The sequence below is a fragment of the Eptatretus burgeri genome, chromosome 7, assembly GCF_056783735.1.
Source record: "Eptatretus burgeri isolate ZD-2024b chromosome 7, Ebu_testis_v1, whole genome shotgun sequence".
Classification (NCBI taxonomy): Eukaryota; Metazoa; Chordata; class Myxini; order Myxiniformes; family Myxinidae; genus Eptatretus; species Eptatretus burgeri.
The window spans coordinates 37,075,898-37,095,112 of record NC_140967.1 but is presented as its reverse complement, the minus strand read 5'-3'; the positions used below and the strand labels follow the sequence as shown (position 1 = coordinate 37,095,112).

At 44.3% G+C, this 19,215-nt stretch overlaps 1 protein-coding gene across 6 annotated transcripts in view; it reads left to right on the top strand.

The window, feature by feature from the left end:
• MKKS (MKKS centrosomal shuttling protein) overlaps nucleotides 1-19,215 on the top strand; it is a 37,150-nt gene that overhangs the window by 6,090 nt on the left and 11,845 nt on the right. For 5 of the 6 annotated variants that reach the window (XM_085888059.1, XM_085888060.1, XM_085888063.1 and 2 more), the window contains 3 exons: nucleotides 1,952-2,116; nucleotides 11,818-12,265; nucleotides 12,385-12,566. In XM_085888059.1, the coding sequence (XP_085744185.1) occupies nucleotides 1,952-2,116; nucleotides 11,818-12,265; nucleotides 12,385-12,566 (795 nt within the window). The remainder of the gene's footprint in view (nucleotides 1-1,951; nucleotides 2,117-11,817; nucleotides 12,266-12,384; nucleotides 12,567-19,215) is intronic. The other variant, XM_085888061.1, reaches the window with a different exon arrangement.

Sequence of the window (19,215 nt, the reverse complement as noted above, 5' to 3'; positions counted from 1 at the left end):
AGGAGAGAGACAGAAGGGGAGGAAAACCAGCAACCTGGAAGTAAGAGGGTTGGACTAGGCAGGGTTAATGCTTAATGGTGATTAAAAAAAATTCAGGTAAAGATGGGGGAATGATGTATGGTGGTGGTGGTGTGCCACCTGCTTGACACCACAGAAGGAATTGTGCAGTCAAACAGCCTCAGGACTTCCACAGACTGGAGAAATGAGCAAAAGGGTGGAAGTGCATGATAAGGTAGGAATTTGGGGGTGATGAGGGGAAGATCTGTAGGGTCGACAGAGTAGAGGGCACATCAGAGGACAGGGTGCCAACTTGTCTGTGATAAATCAATCAGAAAGTCACCTTAATGGACATGAAGTTTGCACTCATTTTAAATAGATATAAAGTGTAGCATGTGATCGCTAAGATCCTGTTAAACATACAGCAAATTGAAGAAAGGTAGCTCTTTATTCCTCTAGTCTAAATCATGCTTTTACGCAAGATATCATGGTTAGTGTTTTCAAACTTAATGGATGCTATTTTCAGGAATGCTTTCAGAAGCCAATGCACAGACGTTAAGACATCAATACAGTGGTCTGTAAAACTGTAAAACTATAACCCCCTCCTAATAACACCACATTTAGAGTATTTACGAATTATGTAGAAGCAATTTTGACAACTCAGGACTTTGACTGGACCACTCAAGAATATTTATTTTCTTCTTATTCAGCCACTCCAGTGTGGCTTTGGCTTTGGGCTTCGGATCATTGTCCTGCTGAAATGTGAATCTCCTACCCAGTCACATTCATGGCTGACTCGAGCAGGTTTTCATCAAGGATTCTCCTGTACTTTTCACCGTCCATTGTCCCTTCTATCCTCACAAGCTTGACAGTCCCTGCTGATGAAAAGCAACCCCATAACATGATGCTGCCACCACCATGCTTGACAGAAGGGATGGTATTGACTGGGTGATGTGCAGTGTTGGGCTTGTGCCCATGTAATGCTTTAAATTTAGACCAAAAGGTTCAATGTTTGTCTCGTCTGACAACAAAACTTTTCCCCACATGCCTGCAGTATCATTAAGATGCTTTTTCACAAACTCTGTACCAGCTTTTAGATCCGTCTTTTTCAGTAATGTCTTCTTTCTTGCGACTTGTCCAAAGAGTCAAGCTTTGTGAAGGGAAGGGGATATTCTTGATTGTTGAACACTCACCCCCCATCTCAGACATAGAACCTTGCAGATCTTTCAGTCGGTGTTGGATTTACAGTGACATCCTGAACCAGTTTCCTGCTAAGCCGGCCACTGAGTTTGGATGGGCGACTTGATCTGGGTAGAGTCTGTGTGATATGATACATCTTCCACTTTTTAATGATGGATTTCACCGTACTCAAAGGGATAATGAGTGACTTTTAAATCTTCTTATAACCCTCTCCTGAACGTTGCTTCTCCACCACTTTATGTCTGACTTTGGAAAGCACCTTGGTATTCGTGTTTGCCTTGTTGGTTGACCAAGTGAGTTGCACCTTGAAACTCCTTAGAAAAGTGAGGAAGCTTAATTTTTAAAGTTAAACCACTGATTACATACAAGTGAAACCTATTGCATTCATTTTGTAAACATTCAAACAAATAATTTGCTCCTGAAGTGATTTGGGGTGAAATAGGCAAAGGATTTGAATACTTATGGAACTGAGAATCATCTGATTCTCTGTTGATCTGACTTATTCACATTTTATCTGCATTTTTTTTTTTTTTTTTTTTTTTGCTTTATCACTTTGGATTAGTTTGTGAAGACTACATATCAAGTTTGATTTGAAAGCATCATGAAATCAGCTGAAGGTGGTATGAAAATGTGAAAAATTTGGAGGAGGGTGATTACTTTTGCAGGCCATGTGAGAAGATATGTGATGTGTTAATAAGGTGATTGCTAATTTTCCATGCATTATAGGGAAGTCCTTCACTTCTTTGTGTTTTAGTTGTGTGTGGAGTATCTACAGTCAGATTGCTGCCGGTGTCGGGTACAAGTGGATCTCAGCAATCTGGAACAACTTTTATCCCTAACTCGCACTGTGATGATGAGCAAGCCTGCATGCCTCCTGACCGCAGAGGAAGCAGAAACAATGACCCACCTGGTTCTGCAGGTTGGTTTGTGTTTGTGTCATCCAGCATTATAGTTGTATATATTACGAGCAGTGCTGTATTATCTTATTTTGTGAAGTCTTCCAACATAGCATTTCAAATCTTCTTTAGACATGTTCCTTGTTTTTTTCTCTCTCTAAAGTTCCTGAGGCTCAAAGAGAAACTTGTCCAGATGTTATACAGAACTAGCAAAAGTACCCATTACTTTGCTGATTGATTTAATCCAAAGACAACATATTATACTTCACAAACGTCCTGCTCTGTTCACTCTATAATTTGCCTGAAGTCATCTTCCATCTGCTTGGAAGTCTGCCAACATCACCTTCATCAACCGACCTTGTTGCTTGGAGATGGCATGAGCAACTAGAATGGCACTAGGTAGAACGCTTACCTCCACAAGGCTGAACAGTTTACGTTTTGTATCCCACTGACAGGCTGGATCTGGATCTGTATCTGAACGAAAATCGAATTGGCTTGTTCTTGTCACCGAACCAACTCATTAACATTGTTTTGTCATCACTCGTCCACAACTTTTTGAAGTATCATGGTATATACAATACGTATATAGTTTTTGGCCACATCTCTCAATGGTGAAAGAATCACTTGAGAAATTAAATTCTCAGATCCGGATTCAGATCTTCACCAAAATCTTATCGATTTGTCTGGCACACACCTAACCTGACCACCAACTTTCATCCAAATCCATCCATAACTTTTTGAAATGTCATCATATATATATATATATATATATATATATATATATATATAATTTTTGCGGGCCAGGGGGGGTCGGGTGAGAAGACCACTAGGTGGGGGAAGCTATGTCGATTCCCACCAGACTCCCCGGAATTGTAGGCCGTCGCACACGGATAATTCCGTGAAGCGGCGGGTCGCTTAACCAACCGTGGACGCCAATAACTCAACCGTGTGACCTTGGGTCCTCCCGTCTATGGGTTAGACGGGAGGACCCAAGCTCTCATACGAGCCTCGACAAGGTATACAAAAAAAAATAAAAAGTTGTATATTGATTCTTAACTACTACATTTCACACATCTTCAGGTATATGTACCTTTTGTACATCCCAGCGACACAATGGAGGAAGGGGCTATTCAAATTGGTGAGAAAAGGAAGTCGCCAAGTGATGGGACAGATTATAATTCCAGCAGTGTGTGTGTGTGTGTGTGTGTGTGTGTGTGTGTGTGTGTGTGTGTGTGTGTGTGTGTGTGTGTGTGTGTGTGTGTGTGTGTGTGTGTGTGTGTGTGTGTGTGTGTGTGTGTGTGTGTGTGTGTGTGTGTGTGTGTGTGTGTCTGTGACCGATGTTTCTCGACAACCACTGGTCCGATCTAATTGAAACTTGCCAGGTATATTGCTGGGGACCTGAGGATGTGCCTTTTCAAGGTTTGATATTAATCGGACAAGTGCTTCCCAAGTTATGGCCATTTATTTACCAAACCAATGAGAAGACACGTTGTTGCGTGGACGTGGCCGATGGGGAAGGGAAGCTCAGCCGCGGTCGCCATTACGGGTTACAACGTACGGACTTCCGGATCCATTATGGGTTACAACGTACGGACTTCCGGATAATGATGACTTCGTGTATTCAAATAATTTCTCGATTTCTTATGCGCATTTATAGATAAACACAATGCCCCAAGTTATGATCGTTTTCATATGAGACGGTGTATAAATTTCAGTAACATCAGAGTGCTGGTATGCTCCGAACCAGGAAGTAAATTTTTTTCTCTCTCTTCTATTTTTGTTTTTCGACATTGCGAAAAGGTAAAATACGTTCGCGCTAATTGAATAATTGGGTATTAAAACTAAATTGCGAATAATCGTAACTGCGAATAATATTCGAACTTCCGGGCCACGCACATACGGGCACTCGAGAGTGAAGAAACGGCCTGTGTGGTTGTTGTTTGTTGCTCGCAGTTTGAATATTTATTTTATTATTTATTTTTTACGGGCATGTACTGGTTTGTCAAAAGAAGACATCGTGTACTCTTCAAAATGTCACAGAGAATGGTTATCCCTCATTACTGTACGTTTTATCCCATCGAATGGACAAGGTTGCTCGCCGTCTCCTAGATGATGTCAGCAGTAAGGACATATTTCTCAAGAAACTTCCGAAGATTCACAGTTCGTGTCGAAGTACATACAATAATAAAAAAAACGGTTGATAAAAAACAGCCTAAGTTCAAAACAAACATTGCAAATATGGACGAAGAACCCGTCTGTACATCTACTCGATTGAAATTTGACACAAAGTTAGATTTCAAAACGAACTGTTTTGTGTGTGGTAAAGTGAGAGACAAAAAAAGTAGATCGCAAATTGATTTTGGTTGCCACAAAGGATAGACAGTTATCAAGTTGGAATAAAGGGAATTAACTCGATGATGAACGAATGCTACATTTGATTCAAGGTTGTGACGTAGGCTGTGCTGACATGATTGCAAGTGACTTTAGGTATCATAGGTTGTGTTTGAATAGTCTTATGAACAAACGCCCCACAGATATCAACACTACTGACACTTTGAGTGTCTATGAAAAAGGGTTTCAGTGGCTTATTTCTACTATTGAAGCAAAACTGCTCAGTGATTGTTGTATTTATTTTGTTTCGCAATTGCGTGATATGCTTCGTAGGTGGTTGGATGAGAAGCATGTGGAACATGCCATGTCATATCGTAGTGATACGCTTGTAAAACAATTTCAGAACCACTATGGTGAGCAAATTATGATTGTTCCCCAGATCGGCACTTCAAATCTCTTATGTTCCTCCAAGTTAGCTTTGGGAACAGTCCTCACAGAAGTTAAGAAACTTAAAGATCGCCTGGAAGAATCTAGAATACATTGAGGAGGATCTTGACACTGACAAAACTGCCACGGAACCTCAACAGTCCCGTACATCACCTTCTGAGTCATTTCATACTGCAAAGGCCATTCGCAAACAGCTTAAATCAGTAGCCAGTGAAGAAAGGAAGAGATTGAAGCAAGTGGATGCTGCAGAACTAAACATGGATATGTCATATGAATATGCACTGAAGTGTGTCCCGAATGACTTGTACAACCACATTGCTTGGATGTTGACTGATGCAGACAGAGGTCTTGGTCCTGATGACCATGTTGTGCTTGAGGAAAAACAGCATGAACAAGTGCTTGACCTTTCACAGGATATATGTGCTGCCATTGCTAAAATAGCAACTCCCAAACATGTTGGCACTGCTGTGCACATCATAGAGCAGACTCGAAGTAAGGACACGGTAACCCTACTAAATATATTTGGTAACTGCATTAATTATAACGATGCGCAGAGATATATATCCACCATGGCAAATGAAGCTAATGATCAGATAGAAAAGCAAGGCTATTTCATTCCAGGAAACATTTCAAAAGATATTTTCACCCAGTTTGCCATTGATAATCTTGACTTTCATGAGAACACCGTTGATGGAACAACTACTCATGGAACCACACTTATAATCGACCAATATCCCAATGACACCACCAGAGAAAACCAATCAAGCACTAAGTGCATTCCGCTACAAAAAAAATCCCGTTCAGTGACCCTTGAAGACACGGAGCCTGTTCAACCTCGAAGAAGTTGGATCACCTTTCCTGATCGACAGAAAAGTTGTTCCTTGCTTGGACTCAAACTAATCCCAGATGACGCAAACAGATTTAAAATGGAAGAGGACTTCAATATTCTGTTCAAACTATGTATGACAGGTTCCACTGATTTACTGGATCTCGCACATGAAATGCATCCAGTATCCTGGAAAAACTTCAAAGAAATGCAGATTGAAAAATGTGAAAAGGCTACTGTGATTGGTTATGGTCCATTTCTTCCTCTTCCCCCAACCAACCCTGATGTTGTTCAAGAGTCAGTAGATTATTGTATGACTGTATCCAAAGATCTGGGCCAAGAATTCTGTGTCTTGACGTGCGATCAAGCCATCTATGAAATTGTTCTGGCATTACAGAAGAAACATCCCACAAAGTACGACCACCTTATTCTTCGAATGGGTGGATTTCACATTGCAATGAATTTTCAAGGGGCAATTGGCAAACTGATGAAAGGAACTGAACTAGAAGACCTTTTCATTGAAGGCGGTGTGTGCTTGCCAGGCACTGCTAACAAGATAATGTCTGGAAAAGATTATTATCAAATGTTGCAAGCTCACACTCTTGCAGAGAATGCTATATATGCACTTTTCTGGGAAGCCTTCGAAGACTGGCTGGTGGAAAAGCCCACTGGCACTGATGAATTATCATCTTTGTCCATCCAATTGAGTAAGATATGTGACACAGTCAATAGCAGCAAAGACCATGATGTCCAGCGTGCCTATAAGGAAGCTCAGGCCAGTCTTGATGATGTTATGAAGAAGATGGATGAATTTGTGAAGACAAAGTGCACTTCGCCAACAAGTCAACTGTGGCTTATGTACATAGAAATGATAACTATCCCGAAGAGGTACATTTCTGCAGAGTGGGCTGGCATATGGGCCCTGCATATTGCTGCAGCCGAAGAGATCCTCCCATACCTAGTGTCTGCTGGACATTCTAAATATGTATCTTGTTTGCCACAATATCTGAACGCCATGAAGAATTACCGGCTTCAATTGAGACCGAGTTCAAAAATGGTAACTTTGTGGTCACGAAAGTTCAATGGAGTTTGGACAGACATGGCACTAGAACAGACGTATAATAAAGATGCTAAAACAAAACTTTTCACTGGTATTACCCAACAACCAGCAACCATTTCAAGGTATCTAAATGCTCTACCTGGCATCGCAGCAGTATCTGAACAAATGCGTAGAATGGCCAACATGAACAACACTGATGCTCAGACCTCGTGACGACAGTTCTGCAGTAAAAGACAAAAAAAAACTGTCAGAAAAATCCTAAACATAGTGAAAGAGAAAATGATCAATCCTTTTAGCTATTCTGGTGAAGACCTGGTAAATATCTCTACAGGACAATTGGCATAAACACATGAACTTATCCAAGCAAAGGAAAGGGGACTGGCAGCCCTTGCCGATGCAGAAAAGTCCAACAGTGGAAAGGTGCAGCCAGTTCATTTGAAAACCTTTATTGAAAAAGTAAAGAAAACTGCTTCACCTGCCCTGAAGTCCAAGAAACTCTACATAGAGGAAAGTACTGTTATAAGGAGTTTGTGTTTTGCTCAGAACCTTAGCAAAAAGGAGAAACTGGATGCTTTTTCACACGAATGGGCAGAGTATCCAAACTCATTGTTTAACCCAGATGATGACCATCCCTATGGCTATGCTATGCGGAAGGGGAACAAAGCAGATTACCTCATCGCATTGAAGGGAATCGTGGGCTCAAATTGGGAGGGAAAGGAAAACCTACCAGTTTCTGATCAGAAAACATGAATGCTTGGCGATATGATGGCCTTCGTTCAACGGTACAGGGACATGGGTAGTGCTGACTTCGAGCAGTTACTTGGCAAAGATAACAAGCATGAGGCCAGAAGGATGCAATGTCATCCATGTCATAGGAGATAGATATGACGTTAGTCCATCCGATAGCTTGAAACATCAAGAAAGATATCGTAGAGAAAAGGCCTCTCAGACAACAAGAACGTACGTTCCGCACCGCTCTCTTCCCGTACCACAATGGAAACATTTCATTGGAAAACGGAAAAACAAGAGGAACCTGCTCTTTCCAATGATACCTCATATGCGTGTATTGCATCACAATAAATGCATGAAAATCTCATTTCAGTTTCCCCTACCCCTAATTATTTGGCTCATTTAGGTGATCTGGTATCTTCAAACTTCCACCCACAGAAATTGTTCGCAAGAGTGTCTGATGAGCAGACCTCTGAAACCTTATGAGGAATGGACATACCTAGCTAAAAACACATAGAAACAAAGTATAGCAAGAAGTGTGACCTCCAACCCTTATTTTGCATGCAATGGCAATCTGGGTCCCCGACTACAATCAACTTACAAAAGGGAGCAAGAGCAGGAGCAGGCTTACCGCGAAAATAATAACAACAAGTGGTGCCAGGCACAACAAATCCCACCCATTTAAGGCATAACGTTATTTTGGGGATCAAATTTAAATTTGATACATTCTTAACCTGAATGTTGATTATAAAGAATAGAATAAGGAATATTTTAGTCTTAGTTTGAAGTCAATTAAACCATTTTTGACGAAGTTATGACCGTAAAACTTCGGACCCTACCGATCTTCACAAGTGTGCATTTTTCACCATAAGATTGTTAGGATTGTAAGTCACAAATAGAATAAGGTTCACTATAAGCTAAGTTTGAAGTAAATCGGATCATTTTTGAAGTTATGAGCGAAAAACGATTTTGACCTTTTCGTGACATGACCTTGACCTTTGACCTAATTGGACCCAAAAGTTAATGGGGTCGTCCGAGGTTCATTACACACCTGTGGATACAATTTGACAGTGTTTGAGCCAGTCGTTTTCCCGTAAAGTTGTATTTTCGTAACCATGTTTTAGTTTTAATGGAAAATTTGTAATTTCGACCAATGACCATGACCCCCAAAACTTCGGACCCTACCGATCTTCACAAATATGCATTTTTCACTATAGGAACGGGTAGGATTATAAGTGACAAATAGAATAAGGTTCACTATAAGCTTAGTTTGAAGTAAATCAGATCATTTTTGACGAAGTTATGAGCGAAAAACGATTTTGATCTTTTCGTGACCTTGACCTTTGATCCAATTGGACCCAAAAGTTAATGGGGTTGTCCAAGTTTCATTGCTCACCTGTGGATTAAATTTGATAGTGTTTGCTAAAGCCGTTTTGCCGTAAAGTTGCGAACAGACAGACAGACAAACAAACAAACAGACAAACAAACCGGACGATTACAATATCCTGCTCCCTCCCTCTGGGGGGGGGGGGGTGGGGGGCGGGATAATAATAACAATAACGATCTTCTGTGGTCTTACATAGGCAGACAGGCGCCAGGACACACACACAGAAAACCCAATAAAGAGAAAGTTTAGAACCAGGAATTGGGCACCATAAAGGAGGAGCTTGAGTCGAGAAGGGGCAGAGTCCAGAGTGAGAGGGTGGAGTAGTAGGCGGGTGGGGTCGACGTCGTGTGGGCGGAGAGGAGGAGGCAGAGTCCGGGCAGCAGGAGGCGGGTCGTGGCGGTGTCGACGAGGCAAGGTGAGAGATAGACGGAGAAACTCAAAAAGGATTGATATCCGACCTTGATAGGATTTGCAGCTCTGGGGGGTGGGGGGCACCCCGAATCATAACGTCATCACCTGAATCAGGCGCTCCGATTGGCCCTGACTCCTTAGGTGGCTCACCAGCTTGGGTCGGAAACCGCCTCACTTCGTTTCCGGCAAGGCCATCCCAGACAGTGAACACACCTCACTCCGACGACACGACACGAATCGCCCACACCGAAATTGGCATGCGAATCATCCTGCAAAAACTCCCGGGCGACCGGTCAAGGGTCCCGCATGCCCGCTCGGGCGTTCGACCAGCGTCGATCAACGCGCTCGCTCTGCGCACGCCAACGTGACCCGCACTGTACATTGCCCAGCTCGATCGCAGCTTCGCTGGCGGTAGAGACGAGAAGACGTTCATCATCCGTGGAGAATCCGCTGCTGCCAGCGAGGACTGAAGGAACATCACCATGGATAAATCCATGCCCGTTTTGCGAGCGGCGTACGTGTCTGCTTTCGAGCACATTCCATACAGTGTGCGTGGTTCCGCCATTACGCACGTGGCCAGCGCTCGCGTTCACACGACTCCGCTAGCGTGTGCGTGGGGCGAACACCAATATGTGTTGGATATTGAGGTTGAAAAGGAACAAGCCGCTTCTACTCGCACACTCGTATCCTGTCCAACATGGCGTGGAGGAGTCTTTATCGGCCTCCGTACGCGTTTCGTGCAGTGTGGGCGTCGTGCTGGCTGTGTTTCCCGTGCTGTGAAAAACAACATTCGTGCAGCCTCTTAAGAGACACTCATTCGCATGCCTTTTTAATGCAACCGGCAATCCTCCCCAGACTATCGGAAGCTCCAGTCGACAACTCCGCACTGCCAAGCACACATGACTCGCCGCACACGCCGGGTTTAGGGCTCGCCCGGGAACGAGGATCTCTGTGCAGCAGATCCCTCACCGCGGCGCCACACGTGCTGATCTCCACGAGGCCCCCACCTTACAGCGAAGGCGCACGTGGCTAATTTACCTCAGGAATAATCAGAGAAGAAGAGTAGGGATGAAATGAAGGAAAAAAAATGATTGAAGCAACCCCAGCTATTAGATAATCGCAACGCACTCCCTTGTTGTCCCACTAAACAAAAGGAAAGAGACTATCTACATGTATAATAATGGAATAACTGTCTTGGGACACCTATCTGTTGCATGCATGTGGTTCCAAGAACCGCAACATATATATATATATATATATATATATATATATATATATATATATATATATATATATATATATATATATATATATATATATATATATATATATATATATATATATATATATATATATATAATACATACATGTAGTTTTTAGTCCATATCTCTCAATGGTGAAGAATCGCATTAAAAAATTCTCACATCTGGATCTGGGTTCGGATCTTCATCATAATCTAATAAATTCTTCCTTGTCACACACCCAACCGCTCCACTAAATTTCCTCCAAATCCGTGCATAACTTTTTGAGATATCCTGTTCACAGACAGACGAGGGTGAAAACACAACCTCCATTCATCTTTGGTGGCAGAGGTAAAGATCACTTCCACTTCACTGTGAAGCTCCGTGTTGGATGCTTTGGTTTGAACCTCCCTAAATTTAGTGAAATTAAGTTGTTGAAAATTTCGAAATATTGTCTCAGATTTTAACATCACCATAATAAATATTAAGTTATTTAAACTTTCATTATATAAGAAGATGATTTGTAATACCAGATACCACCGGGGGCACGATACAATACGTGGAGAGAATTGGGGTCTTTCCCTCCACCCAGAACCCCCTTCTCCAGATATGCTATCCTGACAGAAACAATACTTGGGGTAACCTTGGGCAACATGCAAACTTTGGTTGATTTGGTTCAGTAGTTTTTTTTTTTTTTTCGTTGTTGAAGCATATATTAACAAATAAATAAACACAAATTGAGCTTTATATATTGGATGACATTAAGTGACATCCATGTACCTTTACATTGATTTATTAGGAATGTATACAAATTGCAACCATGCCATGGCCTTGGTGCAACAGTGCAAAGGATCATGAGCCATGATTTGAGGACTGGCACACTTTACAACAGGAAGATATTCTGTTGGTAGAGTGCAACTCGAATTACCTGACCTGCTTCCTCGATGCAGATTCTTTGGAAATACCTTCAGTCCGTTGTTTGTTGTTTTGAGCTCTATCCGAGTGTAGGCAGTATCCAATGAGTTGGTGGCATGAGAAGATATGTGATGTCTTTTTTTTTTTCTGTTTGGGTGATGCGCATGGCCAAAATATTGAATCTGCCTCTTTGCTCTGTTTCATATAAGATTTATGTATTGAAGTCATAAAATGGTGTCATTGTTTGTATCCATAGAGTGGTACAATTGGTTGTGGGATTAAAAATATTTGTCGGTATGAGGTTGTTGTGAAATTTCGGATTTGGTTCCCTCGTTTACAAACGTTTGTTTTAGTTGGTGCTTTTCATCGTTGTGCAGGCCTTTCTCCGGACTGTCCCAGATGGTGCAAATGCTGGGCAAGGACTTGGGATGACGGTTTTGATCTCCGTACTTGGTTGTGGAGTCGAAGCTTCACGAGTACTCCCTGGCTTGCTTGTCAATACAACAACACAAGTGGACCATTTTGCATCTCTGCAGGTTCCGAAAGAGTTCCTGGTTGCTGTCGTATCTACATCTCTAGCTGGAGACATTCTAGAGGGAGGGGACGAGGTATTGAGTTATGAAGTGCCACTCGGAATGGATGAGGAACAAGCAGTTCTTTCCATGCTCTTTCGCTTTGGTGAGTGGATTGTGGCAGCTGGTGTGAGACTTATGGTATGCCAGCGGGTGGTGCACCCATTGTTGATGCAGGTCCTTCAAGATAAAGGAATCGTGGTTCTACACAGGCTCGGGTTGGAAGTGATGGACCCACTCCTGAGGCTCACAGGTTTGGTATTTTGCATGTAAACCCCATAATATCACTCCATGATTTTTTTTTATCAAAAGTTTTGGCCAAGTGGGTTTTAAAATGGTGAATAATTTAAACATTCACTGATGTATCCACAGGTGCTCGACCTATTGGCTCCTTCTTCAGTGAGCCAGAATCCACAACTTATGGGGTTCTCCGAAGTCTTGAGCCAGTCAAGATTGGGTGCAAGGACTTCTTGCTGCTCCAGACTTCAAGATCTGTTCCGGTGTGCACCCTTGTGCTCTGCCATCGCACTGACGCCAGCCTCAATGAGCTCAAGGTGAGGCTGCCTCTTTAAACTGTGAGCATCATGTACATCTTCCAACTTGAAATCTGTCCAGCGAAATGTGAATGTGAAGGTGACAGCCTCTTGGAGGAATTAGCATTTTGTCTGGAGTGCAATAATAGCTTGTTTATCATTCATCTGTGTTACTTGTCTCACCTTGCGCCAGTGTTTTTTGGGGAGTAGAGGGTTATTTGATGGTGCCTTTTCCTTTCCATATTTTTAGAACTTTGGAATATGTATAATCTGACGTTTTGAAGGATAACGAACCTGCCATTCAATTTGTTGTCCTTCCCAAGTACAGAACTACACCATAATGATATATGCCAGTATTCCTTCATAATAAACTTTTTTTTGACTCACAATTGCCAATTGTAGAATGGTATAATGTGGGTATTTTCCATTTTTAGCTCACCTGTTCGAAGAACAGAGAGCTATAGCGATACCCCCGGCGTGAGCGTGAGCGTGAAAATGTTAAATTTTTTGTATTACGGAAAAACTCCTCGACGGATTTCGACGAAACTTGGTGGGGGGTTAGGTATGGTCCAAGGATCATGCCATTAGATTTTGGACTTGGTCCCCCCCCCAAAAAAAAACTTTGTTGGAGAAAAAAAAATTTTCTCTTTGCATTTCTACATGTTTTAAGTGATTTCCAACCTCCCCCAAAAAAATTGGAGAAAAATGTTTTTTTTTTTTTTTTGCATTTCTACATGTTTTAAGTGATTTCCAACCCCCCCCCCAAAAAAAAATTGGTAGAGAAAAAAAATTTTCCGACTTTTTTTTCAACAAAATTTCGATTTCTTTTTTTTGCATTTCTCCATGTTTTAAGTGATTTCCAACCCCCCCAAAAAATGTTGGAGAAAAGAACTATAACTCAGCACTGTTGACATCATTTAATGAATAAGATATAAGGTTCACTTGAGTGACCCAGCAGTATTGGCGGCGGAGGTTTTGCACTCTCCTGAGTGCTCCCCTCTTTCCTTTCTAATGTTTTTATCTGCCGCACTATTTTTAGCTCGCCTGTTCGAAGAACAGAGAGCTATAGCGATACCCCCGGCGTGAGCATGAAAATGTTAAATTTTTTGTATTACGGAAAAAGTCCTCGACGGATTTCGACGATACTTGGTGGGGGGGTTAGGTATGGTCCAAGGATCATGCCATTAGATTTTGGACTTGGTCCCTCCCCAAAAAAAAATTGTTCGAGAAAAAATTTTTTTTTTTTGCATTTCTACATGTTTTAAGTGATTTCCAACCCTCCCCCCCCCCAAAAAAAAAATGTTGGAGAAAAGAACTATAACTCTGTCAGCACTGTTGACATCATATTTAATGAATAAGATATAAGGTTCACTTGAGTGACCCAGCAGTATTGGCGGCGGAGGTTTTGCACTCTCCCGAGTGCTCCCCCTCTAGTTTCCTTTGTAATGTTTTTATCTACCACACTTTTTTATACGCCCGATATATATATATATATATATATATATATATATATATATATATATATATATATATATATTGTTACGTTTGAGGGGCGGTGTATGCATTCAAAGGGTAATTAGGATGTTTAATTAGGTATGCCATGCTGTTCGAGTTTACCAGGATCGCGATGTAATAAGTAGCAATTCAGTGGTGATAAGTTGTCTAGTAAATGTTCATTTCTTCAAGGGGGAAATGATAATTGTCACGTAATTAGATAGGGACACGGGATAGGGTAAGTGTGTCTGCGTAAACCCCTTTTAGTAGTCCCTGGAGGCTGGCCGTGACGTCACAGGACAGTGCTGCGGATGGCTCCGCCCCGTGATCACGATTGGCAGAAGGCGACGGCGGTGGGCCAATAAACGGCTCGATTGGAAGTGACGAGGATGGGAGGATAAAAAGGTTCTGTTCGGGGTCGAAAAGGAAGAGGAAGAAGATTGGGACAAAAAGATCGTGTTTTTTGGGGTGGAAGTTGTTGTGCTGGAAGCGTGCTTGTTGTTGCGCGGATTCGATCCTGTTTTTCATCGTGTCTTGGAGCCTTGCTGAGCCTCGTGCCTCACCTTGGTTGGCTCTGGGGTTCTGCTGACTCGGAGTACAGGGTCGAACGGCGGGCGGACCTGCCTCCCTCTCCTGCTCGCAACTTGGCGCCAGAACTGGTTCCCTGGTGGCTGTGAGCGGACTTGGGCCAGGACCAGGAGGTCGACAGCACCACGGTTTCTCCTGCCCCCCCTGACGAGAGCAAGGCCAGCTCGTCCGACGCCAATCCAGGGACAGTTGCGTCCACACCACGGTCCAGCCTGACCACCAGAAATAGCTACGTTTTGTGTGTGTGTGTGTGTGTGTGTGTGTGTGTGTGTGTGTGTGTGTGTGTGTGTGTGTGTGTGTGTGTGTGTGTGTGTGTGTGTGTGTGTGTGTGTGTGTGTGTGTGTGTGTGTGTGTGTGTGTGTACTTGGCGCCTTAGAGGGTTTGAGATTTGTATATTCATTGGAATTGTCTGTGTTTTCCCCACGCCCGATCCCACACCATCCCGTCGAATCGCCCCGGATCCCCTTTCTTGCCGAGTCTTGTTATTTCTGGTTAATAATAAAAACAAATAAACATCATCAACTCAGTGAAAAGTGACTCGTGCCACCTTCCTCGTCTCGTTTGCGGTAGAGCGATTAGAACCGCCATGTTTGGGTTATAAATAAATAAACCGCCTCCATCGTTTCGGCTCATTCTACGTTGGCGGGACTGTTCAAGTCCCGTGGACGTCACATTGGTGTCAGGGTGTTGGATGTTCGAACCCCTCTAAATTATATTTGGTATCGGGAGAATATACCAAGATTAGAATCTCGTCACGAACTGGAATATAAAATTACTGCAGAAAAGCGCGCGAGCGCGGGAAAATTTTGGTGGAATTTTTCAAATTAAGTTTAATTGGCGGCAAACGGGACTTCTGCACCATGGCGGATGTGCAGATGTTTGAGGAGGAAGGCCACGTGTCTCGCAGCGAGTCGGGGGAAGAAGGGAGAGACGGGGGTAGGGTTGGAACCTCCCCCATTCCGAGCGTGGACCATGCTTCATTGCCCGTAACAGGGCCGGCAGCACCGGAAACCGGCACGATGACCATCTGGACAATGTTGGAACATTTAATGAGTGCAATTACAGCACGGGGCAAAAATGACGGCACAGGGGGCACAAATGGTAGAAATGACAGATCAATTGGGGGTAATGGGGGAACAGTTGGGTGCACGGATTGATTTAATGAGGGATGAATTGGGGGAAAAGATGGAGAAAATGAAAACTGAGATGCAGGAGTGTGTGGATGTTAAATTGGGAGAAATACAAAGTAAATTCGAGGATAGATTGGAGGAAACAAAGGTAGAAATTACATTGGAGGGGGAAAATATACGAAAAAAATTGGTAGATAAAATTGATGCAACGAACATTCGGGTTGATAAAGTGGATGAAAGCCTGGAACGTCATCGTGCCTGTGTGGATGCTCGTATGCAGCTGCAAATAGAAGAGTGGGGAGAGCTGAGGAAGCAAGGGATGAATTTGGCGGAGGAGGTAAAAGGATTGGAGGCTCGTTTGGACGAACAAGATAAAATTATGAGCCAAGATGAAGTTTTGGATAAAGGCCTGTTTGAGCCGTCTTTTGTAAGTAGAGTGTCCGGGTTGGTTGAGGAGCAGCTACAAACTCGCGACGGAGCCTTGGAGGAGGTTGTGCGGGCCCAGAAGATCCTGCGGGAAGAGGTGAATCGGTCCATTCAACGTTTGGAACAGGAGGCAAAATTGACCCATAAGACCCTCACCACAAAACATCTTTGGCCACAGTGGGCTCCGAAATTGGATACGCAGCCACAAGGGTGTTTGATCTCTGGGCTGGATTCGGACAAGGGAGAAACTGAGAAGCGGGCCACCGTAAAAGTGATCCCCCTGGTAAATTTCGACGGGTCAGGGAGCGTTGAAGCTTTTCTGACGCAATTTGAGTGTATTTTCCGACTAAACGGGTGGAATGAGCGGGAACGTACAGGGAATTTGGTGGCAACGTTGCGGGGACCAGCCGCAGATGTGTTAAATGTGATCGCGGAGGGATGTTGACCAGCTCCCACATCTGCGAGGCGTTGAGCCGTCGGTTTGGGTTCGCGGCAAACTGTGATCTGGTGCGGGCCCAGCTCCAGCACCGCAGATTAAAGCCGGGTGAGACAGTGCAGGAGCTGGCACAGGACATTTACCAATCAGTCAGGATCGCGTATTGGGACCTTACAGTGGAGGCATGGGACAGACTGGCACTAGAGAAATTTTTAGCTGCTCTTCCTGACCCTGAGGTCCGAGTGCTAGTGGAGTTACAGGATCCACCCACCGTTCACCGAGCGGCCGAGTGCGCGGCCAGGCTGGCCTCGTGGAATCGGCCGGGTCGGGTTCCAGAGAGGCCATCGGTGACGATCCGACAAGCGGAGATCCAGGATCAGGGAGGGGGGCTGGGAGAAATTGGCATTACCCAAATGTTTCAGGAAATTTGCCAGAAACTGTCAAGTTTGATAAAGGGTAATCCGGTAGTTGGTGCGCCAAAGTGGCGGGGTCCAGCCCAGCCAATAGAGCAATTTGATTATGGCCGAGGGGGTCCGGAACCGGAAGAGACATTTCACCGATACTTACGGGGGCCTTTTATGGGGAGTTGTTTCCGGTGCGGGCGAAGAGGACACATGCAACGATATTGCCGGTACCCGGCGATGGAGGGACCCTCCAATAGACTTTTAGACTCGGAGAGGGTGAATCCTCCTGCTGAACCGCCAGGTCTATCCGAGATGCCCTTTCATAGGTCGGGTCCGGAGATCACTGTCGGGGGTCGGGGAGACTAGATTGGGCTGAGCATATACAGCCATGCTCGGCTGCTGAGATTGTGGCGAAGTGCCCTCCTTTGGTGGAAAAAAAAAATGAATTGTGAGAAAATTGGCATGGGTCTGTAAGTTCTGCTGGGTTTTAGAGTGACAATCGGGACAGTGGGTAATTGGTAACAAAGCGGGCACAAGTGGCTGTCCAATGGCTGGTGCGTGGATCGGGTGAGAAGTGCTGTGTGAGTTGTTTCAAGTTAAGAAGTGAAATGTATGGTGCACACGTTGATTTTTTATTGGACATGGTGTGGTAACAGGGAAGGTCATGGTCGGTGAAGTGTTAGAAATGCAGGTGTCACATGTAAGGCCGATGGGGTGGGGGAGTCATGTGGGTTTTGTGGGTGGGGATGATGTGCTTGTCCACAGGGATTGCTGAAGCTCACGGTGAGCGGGAATTGCGACCCCCTTCAAGGAGATTCACCCCTGGTGGCTAACGGTGACAGTGTCTGGAGGCAACTGGGAGAGGGTCTGGTTGGGCGACCAAGGCGGGTAGGACCTTGGCGACCCAGGAAGGCCAGAGGAGCCAGTGAGACCCCTTCCAGTGTGTTGTACGGGATGAGAGCTGATGGCTACCAGGGGGGTGGGAATCAAAGGGAGCGGGGCGGAGAAACGTCGGGGTTGGACTAAAGCTTACCTGTGGGCATGGTTGCACCTGAGATGCCCCCATCATCTTGTGGTAACCCACCCCACAGCCACGACGGGATTCAGCCTGCATGATTAAAATGAGGACCATGACCTAGAAATGTGATGATGACCATGGTATGAGTGATGTGAAGATGTATGAGTCCCACTTGATCCCGCACAACTTGACATGTGCAGCAAGGGCATGATGTCCGCATAATTTTGGGGCAAGCAAATTTGAAAATTGGCTCCCCAGGTAACGCTGGGTCTATTAGCATCCACTGGGGGAGGCGGTCAAGTGTAAATATCCTGTGAATAGTGTCGTTAAGGCTTAGAGTAGGAATGTAAAGTATAAGTGTGTTTTTGTGGAACCTTTTGTTTCCCCTCCCCAGATCACTGGAAGAGCGATGATCCAGAGGATGGAGTGCAACTTCGCTCAGTGCTCTCATGTGATAAAATAAAAAAAATTAAAAAAAACGAATGATTGTTTAGGCGAGGATAAAGCCATAAGGGGGTAGTACATTAAGCAGGATAGGTAAGTTAGCTGCGACTCGCTGCCCATTGCCCCTCCTACTTTATTTCGTTAGGTTAATTAGGTGTGAGTCAGTAAGTGTTAAGGCTGGTACGGTAGCACCTGTGATATACCTTGCAGGAGCTGCGGTACCAGAGGAGGGGGCAGTGTTACGTTTGAGGGGGGGTATGCATTCAAAGGGTAATTAGAATGTTTAATTAGGTATGCCATGCTGTTCGAGTTTACCAGGATCTCGATGTAATAAGTAGCAATTCAATGGTGATAAGTTGTCTAGTAAATGTTCATTTCTTCAAGGGGGAAATGATAATTGTCACGTAATTAGATAGGGACACGGGATAGGGTAAGTGTGTCTGCGTAAACCCCTTTTAGTAGTCCCTGGAGGCTGGCGGTGACGTCACAGGACAGTGCTGCGGATGGCTCCGCCCCGTGATCACGATTGGCGGAAGGCGACGGCGGCGGGCCAATAAACGGCTCGATTGGAAGTGACGAGGACGGGAGGATAAAAAGGTTCTGTTCGGGGTCGAAAAGGAAGAGGAAGAAGATCGGGACAAAAAGATCGTGTTTTTTGGGGTGGAAGTTGTTGTGCTGGAAGCGTGCTTGTTGTTGCGCGGATTCGATCCTGTTTCTCATCGTGTCTTGG